At 42.9% G+C, this 18,834-nt stretch overlaps 2 protein-coding genes across 2 annotated transcripts in view; one reads left to right on the forward strand and one right to left on the reverse strand.

Moving 5' to 3' along the window:
• Positions 1-18,834, reverse strand: part of LOC108034212 (fibroblast growth factor receptor homolog 2) — a 40,906-nt gene that overhangs the window by 20,912 nt on the left and 1,160 nt on the right. The window contains exon 2 of the mRNA XM_017109051.3: positions 17,161-17,450. Within this exon, the coding sequence (XP_016964540.1) occupies positions 17,161-17,299 (139 nt within the window). The 5' untranslated portion in view covers positions 17,300-17,450. The remainder of the gene's footprint in view (positions 1-17,160; positions 17,451-18,834) is intronic.
• Positions 332-910, forward strand: LOC108034213 (uncharacterized). Its single transcript, XM_017109053.3, has 2 exons — positions 332-508; positions 563-910. Exons 1-2 carry the CDS (start codon positions 440-442, stop codon positions 839-841), a joined length of 348 nt encoding a protein of 115 aa, XP_016964542.1. The 5' UTR covers positions 332-439; the 3' UTR covers positions 842-910.

The raw sequence follows: 18,834 nt of genomic DNA on the forward strand, positions 1-18,834 counted from the left end.
AGACAACAGAATTATATTCCAGAAACTTGAATCCTACGAAAGTCGACTCTCCATAGTTCTAGTTAACTAATTGTAATCTAAAGACTTATGTGCAATACGCTTGCCAGCTGAGTAGGCATTTCCGTGTTGATTACGTGTCAAAACGCTAGACTTCTGGCGAGGATCGTAGGGGAGGTTGGGGGACTGGGCGACATCGATGAGTTGTAACGAAAATAAACAATCCGCAGGCCCGGCTGGGAAGCCTTGGCAAAGGGGCTGGTGGGCTGATGTGGGTGGCGAGGGGCTGGTGCTCGGAACGAATCAACTCACACCATGCATAATGTAAACAAATTGAAGCCCACTATATGGTGACGAGCCCGGAGCTCCGACAGCGAAGACAGTTTGCCCCAGACCGCCATCGAATCCGTTTGCCAAGCCGGAATCAGCTAGAATCAGCGCCATGGATAGCCTCGAGTATGCGGTCGAGTTTGCCCACGATGAGAATCTGCTGGGGGGTCGGGCGAGTGTGGTAAGCCCAGATCCGTTTAATGATATGTGAGGGTGTCTTATAGCCTTCCCCCAGTCCCACCTGTCGGATTTTCTGGCCACGCTCACCCTGAAGTCGTCCGAGGAACTCAATGAAGACGTCCACACCTTTCACGAGAAACTTCTGCAGCTCAAACGGGAAGCTGACTCACTAGACACAAATTGTGGCTCACCCGATTATAACACCAAAAAGGAGGAATTAATCTTCAGGGTCGTGTGCGCAATCAAGGGTATTGACCATGACGAGTGGCTTAGGGACGCCGCAGCCTCTCTTGAAGCTTTTCTAGAGGACGAATTTGTCTCCGATGACGTTTGACAAATGGGTCCTTGGCCTTAGGACCACAGATTTGTTTAATTTTAATAAATACCTATATTTAGTTATCGAGCCTTTAACCCAAATACGAAGACTTAAAGCTACCTAAGTTATCAAAAGAAACGCAAAGCCCCAAATTTAATCGGCTCATCGCCTGGTTACCTTTCTGGCAGCTCTTCCCTAAGCACTGCCGTTTCGCTTGAGCCAGCAGCTCAGCCCCAGGTGCTGCACAAATTGTCCCGGTTTAGCCAGCAATTAATGTTTATCTGGCAAAACATTTTAATTTAGGCTATTGCTCCAATCGCCCCACATTCGGCCTCGTTAGCTCAGCCCAAAACACGGCGAGGATCCCGATGTGATTGTGCATGCGGGCTGGGCTGCCCTCCGTTCTCGTCCTGATATTAATTTAAACTAATGCCACAAGACAAAACACAAACAAACACCCCAACAAAGGGAAATAAGCGAAGCATTCAAATCCGAGACGTGTAATTTGCTGGGAAAGAAGGGTGAGTTCCGGTGGGGTAGGCGGGTGCTCAGGAGGTCGGGTGGTCGGGAGGTCCGGATGTGTGTCCCGACGACAAAGTGACTTAACATGTCAGCCCGCCCGGCTGGTTATTCCGTTGACAGTGAGAATATGCCAGAGCAAAAGATTATTTGCTAACATCGATGGGCGGGGCTCATCAATGCCCTTGCCAAGTCAATTTAGAAGTACATTGAGGGAAATTCCAGCATTCATCGCCCGAAATCGACATTCAATATTGATTTGGAATGGGCTACTTTTCGCTGTTTCTATAACTTCTTAAGATATTATTTCCTAACTTTATATGAAAAGAGCTTGAAACCTATATTTTTCAACCCAGCATTGTTATTTATTTTTAAAGCATTTTAAAGTGATAATTACTCTTTATGCTTTTCACCCCCAATATTTTCCCTTGTGTATCAGGTCGTGCGGGCCTACCTACCTTGGCTTATTTTGCAGTTAAACATGATAAGGTGAAAAGTTAGCTTTTTCATTGAAATTCCTGGGAACTGACAGTCAGACGAAAGCGGTCTTAGGATGTCTAGGAAATTAGCCACTAAATTAGATCCCTACTTCATTACCATTTGGCTAAGCTTGTGTGCCTGTGCATTTCAATGAACTCGTGGCCGAAGGAATTTCCTCTTATTTAATTAAGCCACCTCTCCGACTGCACAGACGGCTGTCCCTTCCTATTTCCATCGGTGTAGCCCATAAATTGCGATCGAATTTTAAGCAAACAAATGCAGAGCAGTTCTTGAGGGCAAGGGTTCTGCGACGCTCGAAATTAATTTTCCCTTCGAACTCCCTGTGCTGGCAACCGCACTCGTCGGGTGTCTGCTGCGGATAAGCCGTGTAATTAAGCAAATTCGCCGTCATTTGGTTAGCGGTTTAGGTGCGTGCGTGGCACTCGAGGCCCCAGCGTATTAATACCGTCAAAGTGTTGCGCACGAGAATTTATTAAGATGCCGACGCCGTCAGCGGCAGCCACTTCTCGTCGACCTCGTCGAGAGCCTCCTCGTCCCCCCTCCGACAGCTGTCGCCTTCTGGTGGGAACCCAGCTCGGTTTCAACCCGTTTTCCCGGAACTCGAGGGTCGCCTGCTTTGGAGGCCACTGCGCCTGACGGCTTCGCGTCCATAATTTGGGTAATTTATTAACAGCACGCAGTATGCGAAATATTTAAAGTTCCGTATTTGGGCATGCTTCAGGAAAATGGGAGCCAATGAGGAGCGCGGGAAAATGCTTTTCACGTTTTAGGAAAACTTATTCCATTTGGTATACAAACAGGAACTGAACTTTAAAGTTTCATATAAGGAAAAAGCTGACCTTGTTCAAGAAATCGAATATGTGCTTTAATAATAAATTTAAAAATAAAGATCTTTATAGGTTTCTCATATTTTGCCTGTCAGAAATTAGTAATTAACAAAAAGCTTTTAATACAAGTTATGAAATAAACTCAAAAGTGATACATTTTTATTTTTTAAGACTTTACATGCAAACAGAATTTAGACATGACCCTCTTGTAATTGAATAAAACAAACCGCAACGTTTTTATTTAATTTCATGAACAATTTTTCTTGTGACTCCTTTTAAAAATCGCGTTGTATTTAAGATAAACCATACACTTTTTCATATATATTTTAGGATACCTCAGATAAAGACTAATGAAAATGAAAAAAAATGATCCTACATGAATTAAAAACACGAATTAGTTTGTAACCGTAATTATTAATTAATTGAAATTAGGAAAAAAGCACCCTTGTTACACTCCATTAGTAAGCAAAATCGAGGGAAGACGATTTTTGATATCTTTCCTGTGAAAATCTGGACGCGATGAACGACTGTAAAATATTTAATGGCCTACATTTGGGTGCAATTCAGAAGCGATCTGAAACTCTGCTGCTGAATAGTGGCCTTCGGCCCTGACTCTTGGCCAAGCGGCTCTAAAACTTTTGCGCCAATAAGTCACCAGGCGAACGTAAGGGGTGAGTTGAAAGCAAACAGCTCAAAGACGGAATGATGCCAGCCATAAAACTGTCCAAAAGTCGCTGCACGGGTTCTTTGAAGGATGGGGGACGTGTGTGTTCTGGTGTGCTTAAATAAATAAATAAATTTAATTCGTGGGGAAGGCCGCGTGAACAAAGCCCTTAAATCATACATTTAAAATTAGCCCCAGGTCGCGCAGTGAAAAAAGAAATAATTATTTAATTATTTTATTACTTTAAGCCGCATTACAAATGAATAGAAAGCACGCGCCGGCAATTAACAATATAAACAAAGCAAAAAACGACAATTGCACCAGGCCGGTTACATAAAGAACACAAAGGCGAGCGAACATCCGTGTACTTACTGTACTTAAGCGGGGAAACAACCAGCTAAAAGGGCATCTGGCAGTGGCAGAAAGGATAGAGGGGCAGTTTGATGCAGAGACGATTCGAAGAACTATTGGAGTATCTTTGTGAGTTTACTTTTTAATTCAAATGAAAAAACAATAATTTTTGTTTTAAAGGAATGAGTACCAAATTGTTGTATATTTATCATTAATAGGTAAATAATAAATATCTATTTAAAAGAACCACTTCAAAAAAGGCTTACTTGTCTCTCAAAAGCAGTCTACCAATTTCCAGCTCAGACCTTAAGTGGTTATTTCGGATTTGGCAGTGTGCTCAGCCGGTCTGTTTGTGAAATGTCACAATCGAGCTACCGAAAGGCGTCGCCACAATTACCCAGCCATGAACGCAAACATGAACACAAAGCCGGAGCCCGGGAGTGCTCGCATACTTTTTACCCGCACTGTACTGTGCGGCATGATGCCGGGAGGGAAGTCATCGCATGGCTCTATTCCTGTTTCTATTTCAGCAGGATCTGGAGGACGACTGGGGGAGCCGGGTACTGGGAGTAGGAACACTAGGCAACTGTGTGTGATCATAATTGTGGGCCAACGACTGTGGCGGCGGAAATCACAAAACAAACAACAGAAGCCTGTTCCAGGCGGCTCTCCTTCCTCGGCACTCTGTATCCCTTTCATGGCAATGCCTACTTAAAATGTCAGAGCTGAAAAGTCTGCCGGTCTGCCGGTCTGCCGGTCTGCAGTTGAAAGTGTAATTGTTGTGGGCTGGGGTGCTTAGTTTGCTCAACTGCCAGCCTGCATTTCGCTTAAATAAATTTTTCATTGGGGGAAGTGGAAACCCAGGATAGCAGCTAACAAATTTAAGTCGTGCTAATGCCAGAAATCTATACGGATGCGCAAAACGTTCGAAGCCAAATGCATTCCAATGGTAGGGCGACAGGCCAAGGAAAGGGAAAGGGTTAAGTGAAACAAAAGAACTATGCAGGCATTTGAATGTGTTTTTATGGAAAGCACCCCATAGAAATGGCTTCAGAAATTCATACGATAAATGCTAAAAGTTTTCCCATGTCGCCGCCAGAGCCGAAACGGAAGTCGCCTGGACGTCATGTGTGCGGAAAGGTCGCCTGGTTTTGCTCGAAGCTCATAAATATCTTTAAAATATGCGAATAAAACCACAGTTCTATTAAAAAAGAGTTTGAGCACATGAAATGCGGGCAGCTTAAATTCATGTATTCCATTTCCCATCAACACACATATTTTTCAGACATTTCACCGACACTGTAAGCCCCTTGATTAAAAATATTTATACAATTCGCCCAGGCCATAGGGCCAGATCAACTTTTTCAATGGCTCAGATCAATCAGGGGAACACAGTTTAAGGCAGCCCGATTTCATTACCGCATCGTCCGCCAAAGCCGGCAACATTTCCCAAGAAAATATGGGTCAACCCAGATTTATTCAGAATGTATCAATTATGAGCAGCGCTCAATCAAACGAGCCGCCAGCAAATCGACTGAAAGGCAGACAAATGGGAGCGAGATGCTGACGGTTAAATTGGCCCCCGGAAACACCCCAAGATGGCCAGAAGCATATATGCTCCATACGTCGGCTGGGCATTATAAGAGCCATTAATATACATACCAACGCGGGCCCGAAGTAGGAAACCAAATCAAAGTGTGAAGGCAAATCAACGCTTTCCCCCAAAATAGAGGGGGAGTCTTGACCATATCGGGCTCCTTGGTCAGGCCACAAACAAATCTACTGAATGGCCGAAGCATTTTATTGTTTGGCCACAATAAAACTCCAGGACTCCGGGAAAAAGGGCGGAAAATCGTTCATTATTCATTATAAGCATTCACCCACAGCAATAATTTTCCGCAGATACACATAGTCGAATACATAGGGACAGGCATATACGGAAGAATAAATATAATGTACGTAAAAAGAAACTCAAGTCATTTATCTCGACGGGAATTTTTCCGTCGGGCTGCTCACTTAATAGTTAGAAAACGAGAAAGCCAAAACTGCTCGGCCCCAACTTTCATCAATCTTTCGATAATGTTTTGAGGGTCCAAGTGGTTTAGGGGCCGTTTAGGCAGGGGAACGGAGTGGCAGGTAAGCACCTTTCAGTTCAGTGTCATGTAAATTTGTTTGCGCAGTTGCACGTAGCCAATAAAATACTCGGGAGATGTGTGGGCAGGCCTCCACTCGAACCACAAGTGGGGTCAAGAGTCTGCCTTGAAAGACATTCAAAAGTAAATAAATCATGATGGTCTGCTCGCTGGTCCTTGATCTGCTTCCCCCTCCGTCCCACCGAATTCCTTTGCTTTTTTAGCACTTCCCTGCTGGTTTTTCCTGGGAAGACATCCGTTTATTGGTGCTTGTAGCCGGCGATTTATTGATTAATTTCTCGGGAGCCGTAGGGAACCTTGTCCTTTCCGCATCTGATATATCGCGTGCACCCAGCTCCCGGTCCAGTGGGCTAATGAAGTTATTGCGCCCCTCTTTTCAAGCAATATGTTTCCATTATCCAGTGCTGTTTGCGGAGTTGGCCCTTGTGTCCTCCGCCCAAGGCAGTGAGTATTATTTTAATTCATTAAATTGGCTAATGGACGGCCGAATGCTAGGTTTCTCGGAACGCTTCATTAGCCTAAACGAAGCAGATGGCGGCATAAAAATGAAATCGCTGTGTAATTTTTGGATCGCAAACTCTCAAAATTATGGCTTTAATTTACGCTTTCCATTATGCGATTCTAAAGCATTACCCTCATTAAATCATAAAAAATGGAAGTGCTTTTTTAACGGGGACAACTTGTTAAAAATAATTTATATCTAGATCTTGTCTGAGAGAGCTCCGAATGCCACTCTTACTTTATTTTATAGATATAACTGATATATAATATAAAGCATACAACTATTACCTACTCATATTATAGATTTATTAAAATAATACCCATTAGTTATAAGGTAATAGAGATCGAATCACTTTCACCTTGTTCTCCCTATTTTCCCCAAACGCTTTGCAAATCTTTGTTTGCCTCCAGTTTGAAAAGACTCGAGTCTTTTTCTTATTCATTAAAACAGCTGAATTTTTCACGGGTTTCCTTGGTTGCGTATCATTGGGGCCACTCGTCCAAATTCGAATGGACTTCATGCCTGGCGATCGAGAAACTAATCCACCCGATGGTTTGTCCGCCGAAATCAAGTGTTCGATGTACTCCAGGAATATTTCCGAAGACCGATTCATGGCGACTGACAGGCAGCAAATGTGGTCAGATGTATGGAAAGAGCCGCATTTATACAAACAATTGGTTGACGACGCTGAGTCGATAGCTTGCTGATGGATTATAAAATATTTGTTTATTTTGTTTTTCTATTTCCGGCCGAAAGCCTTCTCTGACTGAATTTCCACAAAGAGCCAATTCCGAGAATTGCCTGCCGATAAAAATTTTTCTGGATCTAACTGATTCTAATTGTTGGCTCTGGTTTCCTTTTATGTACATTTTTTTTGGTCCAAAAGAGGCATTTCGAAAATGTATTTCTTTACTATGCAAATTTATTTTATATTTATGGGGTGCATTGAAAATAATCTTAAAATCGAGTAAGCATTTAAAACTTTCACTAATCAATTTGGAACATTCGTTTGGCAGTCGAAATTGTTGTGAGGATGAGCGATACAGAGGCGTCTAGGCGTGCTTTCGGGCCGCATCTTCCGGTGGACCGGAAACGGGGCAGCAGGGTAACCCTGGCGAAGGGTCGATGGGTGAAGACGTATGACCCGAGATTGGGCGTGTGCATGCGAGCCATTAAGCCGCGTTTCGGGCGCTACGTCAGTGGAGGCTGCTCCATGGGCGTCCTGGAGGAGATCCTGCAGGAGGCAACCAGGAGGGCGGACCTAGGCCAGCTGCTCCTGTTGGTCACACACGGAAGGCGCTACGAAACGCGCAAGGTGCATTGCTTCGAGAAGAAGACCCAGGCACACCTCGGTGTGCTCGGAGTTTCGGAGTCGGAGGTGGATCTGCTAAAGAAGTACGAGAACCTGCTCAAGTACGAGCTCATGTTCACCGAGCAGTACTTATCTGCCAAGACGATGACCTGCGACAAGAAGGCCATTGCGAGTCTTTTCGATCGCAAGTGCGGTGGCGACAGAAGCAGGAGCTACACGCGGTTTCAAAGCACGTTGAACTTCTGCCGCGCTCAAATGAGTCCCAAGAACTGCCGCAGTATTGGCATTCAAACGCAGATCAGCATTCCGCAGATCAGGGCTCTGAAATACCCCAAAATACCCGTCCGACTGCGAAACATAGAACAAGTTCGAAGGTGGAAAGCTCCTGTGGCGCAGAACGATCTGGTAGAATAGAGTAGAGTTCAAATTCCTTGGGACGAGTGCGGCTGATTTTACCCTCATACGTATAAAATAGAACTCGATAAACGCATTTTATATGGTCTTTTATTATGTCTTTTGCAAAAACGCTACTTTCAGCACTCAAGAAAATATAATTATACCCGTAAGTCCTAAATAAAAGGGTATACTAGATTTGGTCGTAGTGTGTAACACCCATGTCCATCTGTCCGTCCACCCGCCCACCTGTCCGTCCGTCCGACCATCTGTCCGTCCATCTGTCCGTCCGTCCGTCTGTCCGTCCGTCCACTTGTCCGCATGAACGCTGAGATCTCGAAAACTATACGAGCTAGAGGAGTGGCGCTTGGCATGTAGATTCCTGGACCTCCTGCGCAGCGCAAGTCCAAACAATCTTTAGTCGCGTGCCAATTTAAAACACTTTAAATTGTGCTTAAATCAAAGAGTTTTAAACCTAGTTGGTTAAATTTAGTTGGTGGAAAAAAGTGTGCAAGCAGGCCTTTGAATTATGCAAGACTTTTTTCCGTGTGTAATCAGTTAACAACAAATGAAATACCTCCACCTCTTTCACTATCTATCGCGAGCTTGCAACTCTTGTCCTGCAGCGAATTCGTGGCAGTTCTTTTGAATTTCACAAATTCCGACAGCTTTCGCCCAAAAACCCATGGCGGTGCTTATGAAAATTGCAGGCGAACAGTGTTTAAAATTTCAACCACTAATCCTGCCCCGTGGCCCATGACGTAGTAAATTACTGTGTTTGAGCTGCACTGTATTTGGGCTGCAAACCAGTAGGTTGCCGAATTCCCTGGCCCCTGCCAGGCCCTAAATGGGCCCACAAGCACAGGATGCGCTAATTTGCATTTAATTATGCTTGACGTAGCGGATATCTGGAACCATCCAAGCTGATTAGCCCGATTGGACAATATACAACACACAAAACATGGACGCGAAATTTAAACTGACCATTAATTGTGAAACTGAAGAGAATCTGCGGATGCTTCACCCATTAAACCATACGTTTTCTCTGAGGGAAATCAAATTAAATTTTAAAATAAAACAGAAAGGAGAAAGCTCCAGAAAGTTCGCTGTAGTACACTTCAGCAGAAGGAAGCTAGAAAAAACCAACCTAAAATGGCTGTGAAGTTTTGACAAGCTCGAAAAGTGCTATACAAATAGCTTCCTGTCAAACTAAAAGTGCTGAGAAAACCAGTTTTAATTTTAATAGTTCCAGGCTAAACACACAAATGTAAATAATAGTCTGCCCACTTCCTCGTTTAACATTATTATATTCCTACCCAAATTTTACATAATTATTTCAAGCTAATTTATATAAACTTGTATGCTTTCTATTCCATTATATTTTTGAATTGATTGTTCTTCGAATGGAGCGTAGAAAACCTTTATTGAAAGTCCCTTATGGCAGTGTAAACTGAACTGACTGTGCTTAACTTGAAACAATAGTAGTTATTTATTTGAAAAATAATATCTTTAACGACGAGCACAAATAGCAATGTTGTCGAGAGAATGTCGAGTGAACAGACAGTGTTTCGAAGACACATTCACTGACAACAGGAAAATGATGAGCCAGTGTTGTCTGCCAGTCTCTCGTTATTTTTCCTCGCTCGTCCAACTTGTTGCAGCTAATAAATGGCAAAGCAAGCGAAAGTAGAGGCCACAGCCATCTGTGGGCGAAGTTCCGATGCATTCCTCAGATCCCGTGTAATCGAGACCTGAAGGGCATAAACTCGAAATTAAGCACGGCACGTAACAAAACTTGAGGAACTGGAACGGCAAAGATGAGGAAGGCACGTATCCCTCCGTGGGTAGCACATATGGATATCTAAGCTAGAGCACGTGGCTGGCGCCCAGTTTACCAGCTGCCTTCTTGAGTTTCCCACAGCTTTTCCCAGTTCCGGCTGCCGCCAAAGGAAATCATTCTGGTGTGAAGTTCCCTCCTCCATTTTCCGTGGAGTGTCTGCCTGTGTGTGCTGTCATATAAGCTTGCGCTTCCACTTTCCCCTGGCTTGTTTTTTTTTTTGCAAGGCAACTAATGAGGCGCACATTGCTTAAGTGTTGCTCAATTACATTGAGTGCTAAGACGCCTTTGACGTTGGCAACACTCACGATGGGCGAACTATGTATTCGAAGAAGGGGGCGCTTTTCAGTAGCTTACCAACACTACGTACCTTCGAAATAATGCAACTGCATTCCCTGCTTTTTGGGAAGTTAAGAATAATTTCCAGAGAGAGCTAGCAGTAGCTAGCAGTAGCTAGCAGTAGTAAAGAGTCAAAAACGATTAGAGGGAAGTAAAAAATACGTGTATTCAAGGCAGTGTTTCTTAACTTTAAAGCTACTTGTTCAACACTTTTTCAAAGGTCCTTCTGCCTTTTGCACACCAAGTACATATGAGTTCTAAAAGGGGCAGCCCCTGGAGCTCACTTACAATATAAAAACTTGGTAATCGGGGAGCACCATCGTTTTGGTATTTCAAGCAATAAAAATTCATTTGAAGCTCTTCTGTCCGACTTTAAAACCATTTCCTCCATTTGTCAGACGTCAATCCTCTTGCCAAAACTTTCAATCTCAAAAACTAACACAGTAACCAAAAAAAAGCTTTTAATTGATTGCCTTCAAGAAAACCTTCTGAGTTTTGGCACAAAACTGTTTAAGACGTCAGGGGAGCTCAAGGAGTTGGCAACATCCGACAGGCACGAAATCGAAATGAACTTTAACAACAATAAGACTACAAAGCACAAGCTTTAACCCTTATGGAGGTATACGTACATTAAGCATCCTCCAAATAAAAAAGTAGACTCTTGGGTTTCAAATAGTTGAGACTCACTATTGAAACTCTTTATAAATATTTGCTGCGACTTGCCGGCGCAGTCCGTAAAGTTGACAGTGACAACATACATAAAACTTTATCTTTTAAATAGCTTAGCAATTGCAAAATGATTGCACTTATCGTTATTGGGAAAAGTTTCAGATGGCAATTCGGATTTAATATTACTTCAGCCCATTTACTCATAAAGCCATGGCAAATATGCCTTCTTTAAGCTATTGAAAACAAAAAACAATAAATATTTTAATTGGATAAGCCAGTGGGCAGTCTTAAAACAGTAATTGTAAGTTAATTAAACTAACAAGCAAATATTTTACTAAGAAAAATAAAGAAGCAACCCCTCCGCCATTTAATTTAAATTCGAGTAATTGCTGAATAAACACGTAAAGTCATCGCCTTATGTCTGCAAAGTTTGAAATGCTTTAAATTGAGTTTATTTGCGAGAATCACCTGAAAGGTGCACAGAAAATAATGGACATAATTCGGTGGCGATAACACACTGTCGAGAACAAGGCAAACTTTCAGGTAGCGCTAATTGAAAAACGTCTGCCAACTTGACAGCGACAACTTTTCAAAAACCAGGCAAATGAGACGGACAATCAGGTGGATCAGACAGACGCACGGTGTGCATGGCCGATAGGTGGAGTCGGGCAATGGCTTGTCAAGGACAATTTATGGTGTTGATTTATACCAAAGGCTGGGCGGGAGGGGCTGGGGACCGCACGTATGTAAAGGGATGTCAACGGCACTGCGAGGCGCGTTCAATCACAATTCTAATTACCAAGCTCCCCGAGGTAATTAACTTTGCATGCATTACACAAATTACACAAACAGTGCGAGGAGCGCCGCAGCGAAGCTTTATCAACTCAATTACGACGGAGGGGGTTCCCCCACTTCCGCGGCTCCGGGAGCCACTAGCAGTTCCAGTCCAAGTCCCAGTCCCAGCACCTTCCCCGGGCCCCTCCTGTCCCCCCTGGCAAGTCTGCCGTGGCCTGAAAGTGTCAGAGAGATGCTTTACGCAGATAAACAACAAATAAGCATTGTTTGTAATTTAGCGAAATCGTTGTTGCTGCAGCTTTCCTCTATGCTCCGCCCGGGGCTGCTCGCGATTCCCTCCCACTTTCCCCACTTTCCCCACTTTCCCCGCTTTCACCCAACTCCCCTCCTGCGGGCTCCGGGAGCTCACTTATCAGCTGGCAACAATCGGGGTGCGGAGACGGGTCCGACAAAAGGTTACTGCTAGTTCCGAGAACTTCGGGAACAGTGGGCCCTGGCAGCTAGTTCGATTCCCCTTAATTAAATGCTGTATTTTTATTACTGTCCCGGGCCGGATCGTTCTCGGAAGTCATTGTGTCACACCTAGGGAAAATGTTTTAGAAATCAATCTTTTCTTTTCCATTACTTTTCAACCAAAAGCATGTAGGGTATTTTGCAAAATAGAGCCACAAGGTATACAAAAGTAGGCAATGAAATCGAGAGGAAGGGTAAGCAACATTAACATCATTATGTTATATAATTCATTTGCTGAATAACTATTTTTTAATTGAAATACAACAAACCATACCCTCATCAACCAAGCTCATAAGCCCTTCTCCCGCACTACTTATCGAGGGCTCACTGTTGAACTGCGTGCATGTGTGGACTTACTTTCGCATCGTTAACAGTCAGCTTGCTGCTCTCCTGTCTTTTGCACTCCGCCCTTCCGCAGAATATAGTTTTAAGCCCAGCATCGTTTGTTGCAATGCTAGTTCCACATCCTAGTGCTTGTAAAATGCTCTGATAGGGTGAATTGTATCTGCGCATTTGCTTTTGCGGGCACAACAGAGTTTGTCCGGCAGTGCGGCGTAATAAAAGCTTTTCCGACAGTTTTAACAACAAGTTTTAGTTTTCAAAACTATTAAAAGAGAAATGTTTTTTGTTACAGGAGGATTTATGCAAATTAATATGTAAGCTTCATAGATACCTACGAATAATGTGAAATTAACTTATTTTGCTTGTTTTATTGGTAAGCAACTTATGTGGTTTTGGCTTATGGAGAAAATCCAATATTAAAATGTAACTCCGTAAGTAGATGCCAACAAAACCAACCTTTTAACTGATGTGGCACGACCCTCAGTCGGCATGCAGAACACCAAACTAATACTAGACCCACCCGCAAACATAAACCAATCTTGGCAAACACAACAAAAACTCCGAACAATAACTAAACAAAAAAGTTGCAACAAAAGTGAGAAAAACGGAAATAAATCTAACAGAACGGCTTTAGGGGTCTTTCACCCCAACCTCCGCTCCAGGCCCCGAAAGTGTGTGCCCCATGTATGTGTGCCTTGGTTTTTGATTTCATGTTTCTTTTTGGGCTTATTGTCACAAGCGATACAGACCATTCCACTGTAGGACTGTATGTAGGAGCCATGTGTGGGGCCCCTTTACATATGTCAACTTTTATGCCTCGTAAGGGTAATGTTTTCACAGTAGAAAAGATTTGTTACAGATTTCGCCACACCAATAGTAAATCCAAGCACCATACCTTTGGCCCTACCCGCATTGTACTCAAAAAGTTATTAAATTTATGAATTTCCCCCTTATTTAATTCTTTAACACACATGTGTAACTTAACTTTAAGAATAAAATTAAAGACTCCCAATAATAGTATACGCAAAGTCAACATAATATTGTCGCAAAACTCACAAACATATCAGTGTACCCAATTCGAAAAAGCAATACTCACAACAAATAAAGCTTGTAGGTTTTTTGTTTTAGACGTGCTCCTAAAGCAAATATTTTTTCGAGTCGAAATTTATGTGGAACGATTATTTCGGTTGAACGAATGCAGCCACCTCCACCGACCGCAGAGCAGAACCATTATTTACACATGTACCGAAATTGGTTTTTTAGCCCGCCGCTCGAATGAGAGTACATCGTTATTCAGCAAAAGTGAATCCGAATGACTTTATCACGACCTGATTAAAATCCCTAATGAAATATTCGCACAGTTCATACAGTCCATCAGACTACCATAATTTTGTCAGAAAATATTGTTCCCACTCTTTCTATATGAAATATTAAAGTGATCCGATATTTGTATATCAAAAATCTATCTTAAGCATAAGCAATTTGAATTTTCTATAAATTTTGTTGGCAGTTATCATTGAAAATATAACATATATATCATATCAAATGTGAATCGTCGTCCCCTGATAAGCACAAGCATTTCCCAAATTAAGTTACGAACTTGCAATTACTCTGGGATACCAACATGAGCACATCTGGCTTATCTGCATCTCGACTGCGGGAGCAGCAGGGGCCACATGTGCACCTCTCATCCATTCCTGACCCGGGAGTGGACCATGGCAGCCGTTTGTTTTTGGGTGTCCATTCCTGCTCTCCGTTAAGCCATTTAAATTAGATGGCATTTTGGTCAACGTGCTTGGCATATTCGATTATTCGGGAACTGGGGCTGGAATAATGCAACGAGTATTTGAAGGACGTTTAAAAATCGCAGAAATTAATCGCAATTCGAAGTCGAACCAGCATGATCTTGGTAAAATCTGAAATATGTTTTACCAGAGATTCGTATTATCATTGATTGCCATATATTTTTATAAAAACATTCCTTTGAAATACTTCAAGCTCCATTGGTAAATAAATATTAAAAGCATCTGGCCTGACCTGAAAAACTGGGACACAACTGCAAAGGCAGGACCATAAGCCACATTTCAACACAAAGGACATGCAGCCATGATTTTTATGAGCTTGTATTTATATGGTTTCCCTGTATCCACGCCGTAATAGCCAGGGGTTTGCAGGACAGCCCACAAACAACAATGAGGACATGTTGGGCCCAGCTAGAGTGGAAAATAGGATAGGAAATAAAATTGCTTTCCCGTATGGATATGTTGGCAAGTTTGTTATTGCCCCTACCTCACAATGGATTTCGATGTTATTAAATGCCAATCCTATAGTAAGTGTTCGTCAATAAGTAATTTCCTTAACTGCTGACTACCGTTGCTCTCCACCTCATCAATGGAGACTGTTGAAATTACACAAAATCCATCCCACTAAACATTAAAAGGAATGACTAGTTGATCCAGAGCGCGGGGTCGTTAATTTAATAACAATGCTCTGCAATAATTCAATTTCCCGCATTTCTTGGGCTTCCAATGAAAACAGACTTATTACGAAAGAAAACACTGGGTTGCCATAATAAAAGCTCCTTAAAATGATCCTCTGTAAGCCCACTTAAAAACATATTGCATATAAACCCCTTTTGAATACATTTTCATAGCTCCTTTCAACGAGGCACAATAGTCAGTACGGCCGTGCTTCAATCTTCGTTGCTGCTACAAAATAATCGTAAATTTTATTAATTGACACAACAACTGCTTGGGCGGAATTTCTGAATTTTAAATAATTCCGTTTGATGGTTTCGGGATTTCGGCGAACTCGAGTTTAATTGTGCGGCCAGACTGGGGCCATAAAATATTTTACGATCGTTTTCCTGCCCCTCTCTTCTTTGTCGTTCGCCGGTCTCCGAAGTGAAACAACTGGAAAGTTTGAGTTGATTTTTCCGGACTCCTCGTTCAGGTGGCCACTGAAAAGCCCCTGGGACTGGGGTTTCCTGCCAACTCCACGCCTGCACTTCCTTCGACTTTCTTGTCTGCAGTTTGTGGCTGACTTTTGCCCGAAAAGCGACAAAGCAAGAAGCAGCCGGCCGGGTTTCCCTTATGACTGTTCTTCCTTCTGGAATTGCCCACATCACCAAGTCACTGGCAAGAAGAGTCAACAGCAACTGAGGGAACAATCGGACTGCAGGCTGGAGGCTGGAGAGAGCGAGTGCAGATGCAGGTGGCTACAAACAGTGCAGGAGGAATACTCGCAAATTGTTTCTTCTGGGTTTATTGGGCATATTGAAAAGGGGGAGGGCGGCAAACGCCCAACAACAAGAAGCAGAACCCTTAAACTGCGATTGAAATATATATGACTCTTTTAGCAAGGCGGAGATGCAAGAATGGCGACTGAAATGTATTACTGATTCCTCAAATGGTTTCACCGACTGAAAATTGTAAGTTCAACAAATCATAAATATCCAACCATGAATATTGTGTGTCCCGACTATCAGATACCCGTTGCTCAGCTTAAGGGCGCTAAGCGATATTGTAAAGCGCCACCTACCCGCTATTATTGAGCTAAAGTTTCAGATGACGTCAGTTTGTGACTTAAAAATTACAGCAAATGCTTCCTATATTTCGCGCATAAAACAATCCACATATTCAGTTTAAAAGTACATTATCTGCCCATAAGTAACACAACAGCTTTATTTACTTTATGTAGCAACAGCTTCCCCGTAGCAGTATTCACTTTTCAGCCTCGCAAACGGCACGGCATTATGGCTGTGTGATTACTTGCCGGAAAGTGAGCAACATGACCAAGAAGCGCTAAGCATAACCATAAAAAGCCGAGGCGCCCGACTCCCGACGTCTGAAGCCACAACCGCAACACAGTCCTGGGCTCAGAGCCCGCCTCCCCCCCGAAAAGGTCCTGAAGGATGTGCTCCGGCCTGGTGTCTGCAGATTAAGATGAAGGCCGCGATGGCTCGTCGCTGTCTCCCTCCCTCTGCCCTCGGCCATGATTTAATTAAAGTCTACATGTGCTAAGTAGATTTTATTCTTTGCTTGCCTATTTGGTTTATTTGCCTATTTTTCCGAGTCTTCTGTTCGCTTCCGCCTGCTGGCCATAATTGATTTAGGCATTTACTGCATTAAGCTATGACAAGCCGGAAAAAAGTTCCTCATACACCAGGAACTACGGCGGGAAGGGGGAAGCCGAGAAATTATGTTTTTGTTTCACTAGGGAAAGTGTGTTGCCACCTCGAGGCGAAGTGACTTTGTACTGCAAAAGAAGAACTCGTTTAATTGGTTGCAGCATTTTCACATTTTATGTAAAGGACTCAAAAACTCCCAAACTCATCAAAACCATTTCAATAATATTTGACTTCTTGAGTCGAAATTGATTCTCCCAATCAAGTATGCCTTCTGTTAACCACGTTTGCTTAACAAATGCATCTGCAACTTAACTAACTAACTTAATTACGGATGCCGAAACATTAGATGACCACTGAGGAGTAGCTAATTTATGGCCTTAAGGACCATTCTAGCCGTAGGCATGATTAAACCGCAGGGAAGGGACTTAAGTGGCCTTTCATACCTGTGGAATTGAGAAACACTTGTGTGAATAAGCGAGTGTGCAACTTACATAATGACTTCGTTTCCGGATGCAGTTGGATGGCAGGACTTAGATGTTGGTGCTGCATTGTCCATGCTCTCGAAATGCTAATCACCAGCACGAGGATTGGCGTGGCGATGCTGCCGAAGCACTTGCCCTCCACGGCCATGGTCTTTCGCCCAGCTGGTTATGCCTGACTTTATGGGATGTATCTTTTGACCTCAAACCCGCCTGTTTGAGTGTAACTTTGCCTCCAACTGTGGGTAGTTGCTTCACATCACTGCAAATGGATTGATACTCAATCGTGTTTGAAGTGCCTTCTGGAAGGAGATAACATTTTAATTATATCAATTATTTCTGTTAAATATTATCCATGATTATTAGATGTAAGACCACCCTACGCTTGATTGCACTTGACATTTTTGTGCCATCCCAACAACTTAACAATGTTTTATGACTTTTAAAAGAGAAATGTAAAAGGTTGCTGTTCAGTGCTTGCCATTACACTTTCAAACCAATCCACTTCCATAACCCATCCATAAACATTTATATTTTTCAGAATATAAAACAAGTTAAATATGCAATAATTTAAAGATCTAAGCCTTGACCCGTATAATTAATTTATGATGTCGACGATATGATGTTGCGATGGCTAATGGATATAAAATAAATATTTATATATATAATGGATATGTCAACCACTCCTAAATGCATAATTTTTAAAGACTCCGAATGAACTCTTTCCCAAAAACATGTTCAAGTATACCACTTTCTAGCCTTTAAATTGTGATCTAAAACAGCGAAAGGATGAAAGAATCGTTAGGAAATTAAGTCCTAGTAAAAAATGTTGCTCTCCATCGAAATCTGTGCTCGGGCACAATTAAACTTAAGCAAACATTGGTATACAGTAGGCCTTCGTAAAAATGTCCTTGCTCGCATCATTAATCCCGTGTCAAATTGCTGTCGCATTTATTTTATTTTTTCTGGTTCGAAATTTGTGTTTGTGTTTGCTGAGCCCCCATATACCGTCTGTTGGCAAGTTGCCTATCGTCACCACGTCACCTGGATGGTGTTCCTCTTCCGTCCTGCGAACCCTTATCCAATGCTAACCACTGCATTAATAGTTACACCCGCTCGGCGCACTGAGATAGTTTTCTACTGGGCCAAAGTGGCGTACAGGAGGCGTCGCTAGCCCTGATCGCTCACAAATATGTTGAGGCCAAAATCCAATTAAAATGTTAATTTTTGCAAACGGCAGAGGGTTCTGCGAGCGAGTGCAGTGTCATGGTTAATTTCAGCCCTCAACCAACGATGCAGTGGACCCCGTGCCCTCCGAGCCTGCAGGTAATCACAGCACTTAAATGCTCTTATGCTGCTGTCGCGGGCGTTGTTGTGTAATGAGCTGTTGGCTGTTGCGACGCCAATCAAACAACGGTCGTCAAATTAACGTGGAATCGGCTTTAAGTGCAAGCTGCAATTGTTATTTTCATGGTATCGACGCTTAATTGAATTTGGTGGTTTCGCCACACACGAGATATTTGCTCTCGGGCCTATTAGATGATTTAAAAGCAATTAAAAACCTCTGCGCACGCTTTCGATGCGACAATTGGGCATTTGTTATGTTATTATGTAGACTCAACCCGTTAAAGAGGCACTAACGCGGTCATTCTTCCATTTACTCGCTGTTGTGGAGCCCCTGAAATA

Source organism: Drosophila biarmipes, chromosome 2L, assembly GCF_025231255.1.
Source record: "Drosophila biarmipes strain raj3 chromosome 2L, RU_DBia_V1.1, whole genome shotgun sequence".
Classification (NCBI taxonomy): domain Eukaryota; kingdom Metazoa; phylum Arthropoda; class Insecta; order Diptera; family Drosophilidae; genus Drosophila; species Drosophila biarmipes.

Bases quoted from the DNA above. Each gene is read 5' to 3' on its own strand.
- LOC108034213 (XM_017109053.3), top strand. From the start codon at position 440: ATGGATAGCCTCGAGTATGCGGTCGAGTTTGCCCACGATGAGAATCTG. The intron at 509-562 runs GTAAGCCCAGAT...GCCTTCCCCCAG, and splicing joins TGGGGGGTCGGGCGAGTGTG to TCCCACCTGTCGGATTTTCT.